Here is a 9,778-nt window from a genome sequence, read left to right as displayed (position 1 = left end):
AAGGAGACGCACTCTGTCTCCTAGAGATGAACATACTTTGGTGCGAAAAGTACAAATCAATCCCAGAACAACAGCAAAGGACCTTGTGAAGATGCTGGAGGAAACAGGTACAAAAGTATCTATATCCACAGCAAAACGAGTCGTATATAATCTGAAAGACTGCTCAGCTAGGAAGAAGCCGCTGCTCCAAAACCGCCATAAAAATCCAGACTACGGTTTGGAACTGCACATGGGGACAAAGATCATACTTTTTGGAGAAATGTCCTATGGTCTGACGAAACAAAAATATAACATTTTGGCCATAATGACCATTGTTATGTTTGGAGGAAAAGGGGGAGGCTTGCAAGCCGAAGAACACCACCCCAACCCCAACTGCTTTGCTGCAGGAGGGACTGGTGCACTTCACAAAATAGATGGCATCATGGAGGAAAATTATGTGGATATATTGAAGCAAAATCTCAAGACATGAATCAGGAAGTTAAAGCCTGGTCGCAAATGGGTCTTCCAAATGGACAATGACCCCAAACATACTTCCAAAGTTGTGGCAAAATGACTTAAGGACAACAAAGTCAAGGTATTGGAGTGGCCATCACAAAGCTCTGACCTCAATCCTATAGAAGATTTGTGGGCAGAACTGAAAAAGCGTGTGCGAGCAAGGCCTACAAACCTGACTCAGTTACACCAGCTCTGTCAGGAGGAATGAGCCAAAATTCACCCAACTTATTGTGGGAAGGTTGTGGAACGCCACCTGAAACTTTTGACCCAAGTTAAACAATTTAAAGGCAATGCTACCAAATACTAATTCAGTGTATGTAAACTTCTGACCCACTGGGAATGTGATGAAATAAATAAATCAATCATTCTCTCTACTATTATTCTGACATTTCACATTCTTAAAATAAAGTGGTGATCCTAACTGACCTAGACAGGGATTTTTACTAGGATTAAATGTAAAGAATTGTGAAAAACTGAGTTTAAATGTATGTAAACTTTGACTTCAACTGTATGTCCTAAAATATGTCCGATACCTCTAACACAAAATGTACATTATGAACCTAGAACTGGTCTAGATGCAGTGACAAATACCCAATATAAAACATGTAAACTTCAAAAAGTAAAAGAAATTGTGCAAACATTTTTGTAAAATTCATAAGAGAGTGCCGCAAAAAAGTATTTGACAAATACATAGTATATCACATTACCCCTTAAAAAAAAACATAGCCCTCATAAAAAAAAAACAGTTCTTCAACAGCCCTTTCCCCTGGTTCCAACTGTTGTCTTTCAGGAACCTTTTAAAAATTAAATACACAACCTTAATGAATAAAGACAATTTAAAATGCCAACAAAAACAATTGGCAGCAGTGGTCCCTTGTTGATAAAGAAGCAGCCGAAGTGGAAAGAAACAGCGTTTCAACTTTTCCTTTCAGTGACCCTGAATGGCTTGGCATGTAAACAAAGACAGGATCAGATGGAAGAGGAGGGGGTAGGGAATGGCTCTGGAGAACGAGAGAAAAACAGAAGACATTTGACTTTTGGCTCAAATTTCTACAGACACTGACATTGTGCAAACCGGTCAATCACAATCAGATAAAATACAAAACAATTATCAAAATCAAAAAGGACAAAACTGAATAAGATTGTGTATATACATATATTGAACAAAAATATAAACGCATCATGCAACAATTTCATTGATTTGACTGAGTTACAGTTTAAATGAAGAAATCATTCAATTTAAATTAATTAATTAGGCCCTAATCTATGGATTTCACATGACCGGGAATACAGAGATGCATCTGTTGGTCACAGATAACTTAAAAAAAAAAAATGGGCCTCACAATAGGCCTCAGGATCACGTCACAGTATTTTTGTGCATTCAAATTGCCATTGATAAAAATGCAATTGGGTTTGTTGTCCGTAGCTTATACCTGCCCATACCATAACCCCACCACCATGTGGCACTCTGTTCACAATGCTGACATCAGGAAACTGCTCGCCCACACAATGCCATGCACGTGGTCTGTGGTTGTGAGGCCAGTAGGACCTACAGCAAACTTCTCTAAAACAATGTTGAAGGCAGCTTATGGTAGATAAATGAACATTCAATTCTCTGCCAACAGCTCTGGTGGACATTCCTGCAGTCAGCATGCTAATTGCACGCTCCCTCAAACCTTGAGACATCTGTGGCATTGTGCTGTGTGACAAAACTACAAATTTTAGAGTGGCCTTTTATTGCCCCCAACACAAGGTGCACCTGCATGCTGTTTAATCAGTTTCTTGATATGCCACACCTGTCAGGTGGATGGATTATCTTGGCAAAGGAGAAATGCTCAATAACAGGGTTGTAAACAAATGTGCACAACATTTTAGAGAAGTATGTTTTTTGTGCATATGGAACATTTCTGGGTACTTTATTTCAACTCATGAAAAATAGGACCATCATTTTACATGTTGCGTTTATATTTTTGTTCAGTGTACATATTAATCTTAATATGCATTATAACAGTATCATGCTTAAACCTGTCAGTTTTAAGTGTACCCTGTTGTTTTGTATAGTATCATTTGGCTGTATCTACCAACGATTTACATATATACACTAGACTTACAGGGGGTGCTGTTTTGAAACCTCCTCACATCCATCTTGGCACCCCAATCATTGTAAAAAAAAATTGTGGGAAGCTCTAGAAATGCATTTGTTTTTGACACATTAATGCATACTTTTAAATTATATTATGTGAGCTAAACATAAAATATATACACTACCGTTCAAAAATGTGGGGTCATTTAGAAATGTCCTTGTTTTTGAAAGAACACATTAGAGTGTATACTTTGAGAAACAGATGCCTCACAAGTCCTCAATTGGCAGCTTCATTAATTAGTAACCGCAAAACACCAGTCTCAACGCCAGAGGCAACTCCGGGATGCTGGCCTTCTAGGCAGTCATAGTCATTTACAACATTAACAATGTCTACACTGTATTTCTGATCAATTTGATGTTATTTTAATGGTAAAAAATGTGGTTCTCTTTCGAAAACAAGGACATTTCTAAGTGACCCCAAACTTTTGAACGGTAGTGTATATATTTTATGTTTAGCTCCCATAACATAATTTAAAAGTATGCATTATGATGTCTCTAGGACAATATATGTGTCAAAAACAAATGCATTTCTTTCAAAAACAAGGACATCTAAGTGACCCAAAACTTCTGAATGGTAGTGTATATTTTTAGAAAGTACTAAGGTTACTGTCGCCACTAGAACAACAAAAATAAATGCATGTAATTTTGTCCTCAACATTTAAATTAAATACTGTAGAATTCCATTCATTCCTATGGAGGACTGCTTTTCTGAGGAGTGCCAATATGGCCGACTGGTGGCTTCAAAGCATCTCATTGGCCAATACAAAGCATCAGCAATCCAGGGTTTATATACAGTGGTTCTTCCTTTAAAAGTTGTCATACTGCAGCACACCTTGCGGGCTGCCACAGAATTCTATGGCACGTTATTTAAGAGTCAGCCATTATTGCCATTAACGCTAGTTAGTGCTAGTCTGACCACCAGATGGCATTTGACAGTATTTAATATTGATTGTACTAGATCATTTTTTGTTTTTGTTTGTAAGAACACAGTATGTGGGATTGATTTTAGGAAACTTAGCTTAATTTGATAAATATTATGGTGTTTCTATTCCAAGAAAAACAAAACCCTCAGGGTTTCCATTAGGAAAATATAGTGCTGTACAAAGTGACGGTCGGAAGTAGGCTACTAAGAGCAAAATACTCCTAACATTTCCACACCTTAATTGGAGACTAACCAATACCCAAACGTAGATTCAGTGAAAATAAAAATCTCATTGATTTATCAAGACCAGTCCCCATGCTTGTCTCACAGCAGTGTGAAATGGTGCTGAAATAGTTGACCACACACGGGTAAGCTATTGCTTCAAATCCTATTATAACAATTGGATCACTTTGGGTGTTCTAGTAAGCAACAATTTGTTGCCTTCATTAGCCTACTTTACTCCAAAATGTCTGTATTTCAGTGAAATCTATTCCTATAATAATTTGTTATGGATGAATGATGAGCGATCGGCAAAGGCAATCAACAGCGCTCTAAATCACAGTCAGAAGACAGTTGAAGAAACTTGAGAGGACTTATGGAAAGGCTCTGTAAGAAATTGTAATTATTATTATATATATCGTTTTTTCTCTATAACATTAACCATGTGATGTGTGTTCTCTTGTTTTGTACTGTTCTGTAGTTTTGACCCAATGATATGTCTGACAAACAAAAAACTTTGCATACTGCAGGCCCAGGCATGGATCCAAGCTGACAAGACATTCAATGACATCTTCAAGAGATATGCTGGACCCTATGTCAGAGAGGAATTTTTGGGACCACATTGTGTCTATTGTCCTGCTAATAGCCCTTGTGAAAACATGGCCGACAGAGCCGACAGAAAGGTTCCTTACTTCCCCCCCCCCTTCCACTTGCCTCTTCCATTTATTCCCATAGTAATTTGTTATGGTTTGCATTGCAAATGAGGGCATAAACTGGGTCAAGATACCAGCAGACTAAGTAGACCTTTATATAGTAAAATAAAGGTTAAATCATATTTTTTTTTAAAGACCTACAACACTTAACAGCACATTACTCAACAAGTATTTACGTAGGTCACCTGATTTAAACCTGATCGAATGTGTTGCAACTAAAATGTAGTTCAAATAAACATCTGCATGTTTGCCTGGCATGGATTGTGACTCCATCTCGTTCCTCGCCATCTTCAATTCCACCAATTCCGCCTGACACTCCGCCAATGACGTGACTCTCCGCCAATAATACAATTGAGAGGTTTGGATAATTCCAAATTAATATCTAAGGGGCATTTTTCGTTAGGGCAAATCTGGTCTGTGAGAATATCTAAGGGGATTTTATATAATTATAATGCAGGGTTGACAATAATAATCGCTTTGTAAATAAGGATGCATTATGAAAGGAAAATTAAATGCGCAAGAGACGGTAGTATATATTTTTATTCATCACAATTTTCTTTAACCAATTTTGATCTTGATTGCAGGGCCGACAGACAAGTTCCTTACTTTAAAACATTTTTAAACTGAAATTGCAACCAACATTCTATGGCTTGTTTAAAAAATAATAATATTTTGGAGATGATTTTGTTTCAAATAACTGAAAGTGAGCGATTGTAATCTGAATAAAGAGAAAAGGCCATTCTTGAACATGGGGTGAGACATTCTTACTAATTTGTAAATAAAGCCAGTTTGTTACTTAGAATGATGTATTTCTGGTTTTAGAGGGAGAGATACCAAAAGCACACCGTGCCTTTTTGGGGGGAAATTGTCAGTCCACATGTCAAGTGAAATTCCCCCATTGTATTTACCCAAGTTCCATCTTAACTCCAGGACCACAGACAGTTGTTGTTGTTTGATGCAGAACTCTATTGCCAGAGGAGAGACTCAAAGACTGAAAACGCCTCCATTAATTGCCACAGTTAAGACTACCGATAGATCAGCGTTCTAACTCCCCCTTGTGATAGTGTGGTGCAATGACAGAATGCCACCATTATACCACAAACGGTCGCGGCATAAGCTCGTAACTTTTAAAGGAAGAACCACTGTACATAATTGTTATGTTGGTTAAAAACTCTGGAGAAGAGATTTGGGAGATGAATGAATGAATGACTGACTGAAATGTGTTTATTAACCGTGGTCTCAGCATTAAGGTTGTGGGGACATACAGTGCATTCAGAAAGAATTCAGACCCCTTGACTTTTCCCACATTTTGTTATGTTACAGCCTTATTCTGAAATGGATCAACTAAAACATTTTCCTCATCAATCCCATAATGACAAAGCAAAAACAGGTTTTTAGACATTTTTGCAAATGTATTAAAAATAAAAAACAAATGCCTTATTTACATAAGTACTCAGACCCTTTGCTATGAGACTCGAAATTGAGCTCAGGTGCATCCTAATTCCATTGATCATTCTTGAGATGTTTCTACAACTTGATTGGACTCCACCTGTGGTAATTTCAATTGATTGGGCATGATTTGGAAAGGCACAAACCTGTCTATGTAAGGTCCCACAGTTGACAGTGCATGTCAGAGCAAAAACCTAGCTATGAGGTCAAATGAATTGTCCGTAGAGCGCAGAGACCAAAACAAAATCATTCTTAAATGGAAGAAATTTGGAACCACCAAGATTCTTCCTAGAGCTGGCCGTTCGGCCAAACTGAGCAATCGGGGGAGAAGCGCCTTGGTCAGGGAAGTGACCAAGAACCCCATGGTCACTCTGACAGTGAACTCCAGAGTTATTCTGTGGAGATGGGAGAACCTTCCAGAAGGATAACCATCTCTGCAGCACTCCACCAATCAGGCCTTTATGGCCAGACGGAAGCCACTCCTCAGTAAAAGGCACATGGCAGCCTGCTTGGAGTTTGCCAAAAGGCACCTAAAGAACTCTCAACCATGAGACACAAGATTATCTGGTCTGATCAAACCAAGATTGAACTCTTTGGCCTGAATACCAAGCGTCACGTCTGGAGGAAACCTGGCACCATCCCTATGGTAAATAATGGTGGTGGCAGCATCATGCTGTGGGGATGTTTTTCAGTGGCAGGGACTGGGAGACTAGTCAGGATCAAGGAAAAGATGAACAAGGCTGTAATCACTGCAAAAGGTGCAACAACAATGAACTGTGTAAAGGGTCTGAATACTTATGTAAATTTGATATTTAACGTCAGTAGGCATTAGGTGCTTTGAACGGTTGGTCATGGTTCACATCAACAGCATCATCCCGGTACCCTAGACCTACTCCAATGCGCATACTGCCCCAACAGATCCACAGATGACCCAATCTCTATTGCACTCCACACTGCCCTTTCACACCTGGACAAAATAAACACTTATATGAGAATGCTATTCATTGACAACAGCTCAGCGTTCAACACCACAGTGCCCACAAAGCTCATCACGAAGCTAAGGACCCTGGGACTAAACACCTCCCTCTGCAACTGGATCCTAGACTTCTTGATGGGCCAGGTGGTAAGGGTAGGCAAAAACACGTCTGCTACACTAATCAACAACACCGAGGCCCCTCAGAGGTGCGTTCTTAGTCCCCTCCTGTACTCCCTGTTCACCCACGACTGCGTGGCCAAACACGACTCCAACACCATTCAGTTTGCTGATGACACAAAAGTGGTAAGCCTGATTACTGATAACGATGAGACAGCCTATAGGGAGGAGGTCAGAGACCTGGCAGTGTGGTGCCAGGACAACAACCTCAATCTGAACAAGACAAAGGAGGTGATCGTGGACTAAAGGAAAAGGTGGGCCGAACAGGTGCCCATTAACATTGATGCGGCTGTAGTGAAGCAGTTTAGAGTTTCAAGTTACTTGGTGTCCACATCACCAACAAACTATCATGGTCCAAACACACCAAGACAGTCGTGAAGAGGGCACAACACCACCTTTCCCTCTTAGGAGACTGAAAAGATTTGGCATGGGTCCCCAGATCCACAAAATTCTACAGCTGCACCATAGAGAGCATCCTAACTGGTTGCATCACCGTTGGGGCCAAACTTCCTGCCATCTAGGACCTATATACTAGGCGGAGTCAGAGGAATGACCAAAAAATTGTCAAAGACTCCAGTCACCCAGGTCATAGACTGTTTTCTCTGCTACCGCATGGCACGTGGTACCGAAGCACCAAGTCTAGAACCAAATGGCTCCTGAACAGCTTCAACCCCCAAGCCATAATACTGCAGAACAATAAATCAAATGGCCACCCGGACTATTTACATTGACAACCCCCCCCCATTTGTTTTTACACTGCTGCTACTCGCTGTTTATTATCTATGCATTCTCACTTTACCCCTACCTACATGTACAAATGACATTGACTAATCTGTACCCCCACACATTGACTCGGTACCCCCTGTATATAGCCTCGTTATTGTTATTTTATTGTGTTACTTTTTACAATTTTTTACTTTAGTTTATTTGGTTGAAGAAAATAGTTTATTAACTCTTTCTTGAACTGCATTGTTGGTTAAGGGCTTGTAAAGTAAGCATTTCACACTAAGGTTGTATTTGGCGCATGTGACAAATAAAGTTACATTTGATTTCAGTTTTATTTGATACATTTGCTAACATTTCTAAAAACCTGTTTTTGCTTTGTTATTATGGGGTATTGTGTGTAGATTAAGGGGGTAAAAAAACAATTTAATTCATTTTAAAATAAGGCTGTAATGTAACAAAATGTGGAAAAAGTCAAGAGGTCTGTATATTGGGAGGTACCTCTAAGTGTTGGCGGTGGTCGAGTGGGTTTGACCATGTTGCTCTGTGAGAGTGCTTCCATTATCCAGCTGAGTGCACTGGAGCAATACTCCAACTGGGAAAGAATGGTTAAAAATGTTTAGTTTGAGAGTCAAGTCCAATTAAATATATTCCAGTGCAAGCTTGTTCTCTCACAGCTAAATGTAGTTACCATTATGAACACCCTTCCAAGACATTCTCAATACATTTTCAAGAATCTAACATGGTGCATGGTTGGGCATGGGGCTAGCAACATCATACCGTAAAACCTTTGTGCTACATGAACAAATGACAATCCTTCAACTGGATGCTAAGATCTCCCAGAGTCCCAGACTTGTATGACCGCCATCAGTGAAAGCCTATGGGAAACTGGTTATGTGAAGATGGGAGGACTGAACACCAAAAACAAACTGCACATTGGCTTATGGAATGTTAAAACAATGTTTGAGTCCGGAAAGCTGGCACAGGTTACCAACGAAATAAGAAGATACAAGCTACAGATCCTGGGAGCGAGTAAAGCCAGGTGGACTTGCTCTGGTTCCACAATAACCAGCACTGGAGAAACAGCACTACACTCTGTATGGGAGGACGGACAACATTGTGAAGGTGTCTACATCATCCTACAAAGATGAAGAAAAATGTCTGTTCTATAACACCCTCCAATCTGAAGTTTAGAAGGCACCTGTTCAACACCTGCTCTTCGTCATCGGATACCTGAATGCAAAGATTGGCACCGACAACGCCAACTACGAGAGAACAATGGGGAAGTACAGCTGTGGAGAGATGAATGACAACGGTGAGAGACTGGCAACATTCTGTGTCACAAATAACCTGGTGATTGGTGGCAGCTTGTTTCCCCACAAGAATATCCAAGCTGACAATGTACTCGCCTAATGGAAGAGAGAAGAACCAGATTGACCACCTGATGATCAATAGCAAGTGGATTATCTCGCTGAGGGACGTCAAGATGCGGGAGGGACGTCTTGTGACTGCCGACATCAACTAAAGCTGAACTGTTCAAGACCACCGACAAAAGGAACAACAAGATTTGAAGTTGGCATGCTGAGGGATTAAACCGTCAAGAAAACCTTCATAATGTAAGTTCGCAACAAGTATCAAGCCCTTTCAAAGAACACAGGTGAAGAAGATGAGGTGACTGAAGGAAATATAGTCAGATAGTGGGAGAAAGTGGTTAAAGCTTACAGTGAAAGCAGCAAGAAAACCATAGAACACAGAAGAAGGCAACGCAATGAATTGATCACCCCAGAAACATGGGAAATGATTGCGGAAAGAAGGGACCTGAAAAAGAAAACAACAGATGCTAAATCGCAAAGGTCAAAACAGAAATTGGAGGAGCAGTACCTAGAGGAGCTGGCAAGTGCAGCTGAAAAAGCAGCAGCAGGCAGCTGGCAAGGAAAAGTATACAAAATCACTAACCTAAT

At 40.1% G+C, this 9,778-nt stretch overlaps 1 protein-coding gene across 1 annotated transcript in view; it reads right to left on the bottom strand.

Moving 5' to 3' along the window:
- Positions 1–1,135: 1,135 nt before the first annotated feature.
- LOC139368296 (transient receptor potential cation channel subfamily M member 4-like) overlaps positions 1,136–9,778 on the bottom strand; it is a 101,036-nt gene continuing 92,393 nt past the window's right edge. The window contains exons 26-27 of the mRNA XM_071107043.1: positions 8,319–8,412; positions 1,136–1,496 (exon numbers count right to left, since the gene is read on the bottom strand). Of these exons, the coding sequence (XP_070963144.1) occupies positions 1,465–1,496; positions 8,319–8,412 (126 nt within the window). The 3' untranslated portion in view covers positions 1,136–1,464. The remainder of the gene's footprint in view (positions 1,497–8,318; positions 8,413–9,778) is intronic.

The sequence above is a fragment of the Oncorhynchus clarkii genome, chromosome 16, assembly GCF_045791955.1.
Source record: "Oncorhynchus clarkii lewisi isolate Uvic-CL-2024 chromosome 16, UVic_Ocla_1.0, whole genome shotgun sequence".
Taxonomy (NCBI): Eukaryota; Metazoa; Chordata; class Actinopteri; order Salmoniformes; family Salmonidae; genus Oncorhynchus; species Oncorhynchus clarkii.
Note: the sequence above shows the minus strand (reverse complement) of the source record. Positions and strands in the feature narration are given on the sequence as shown.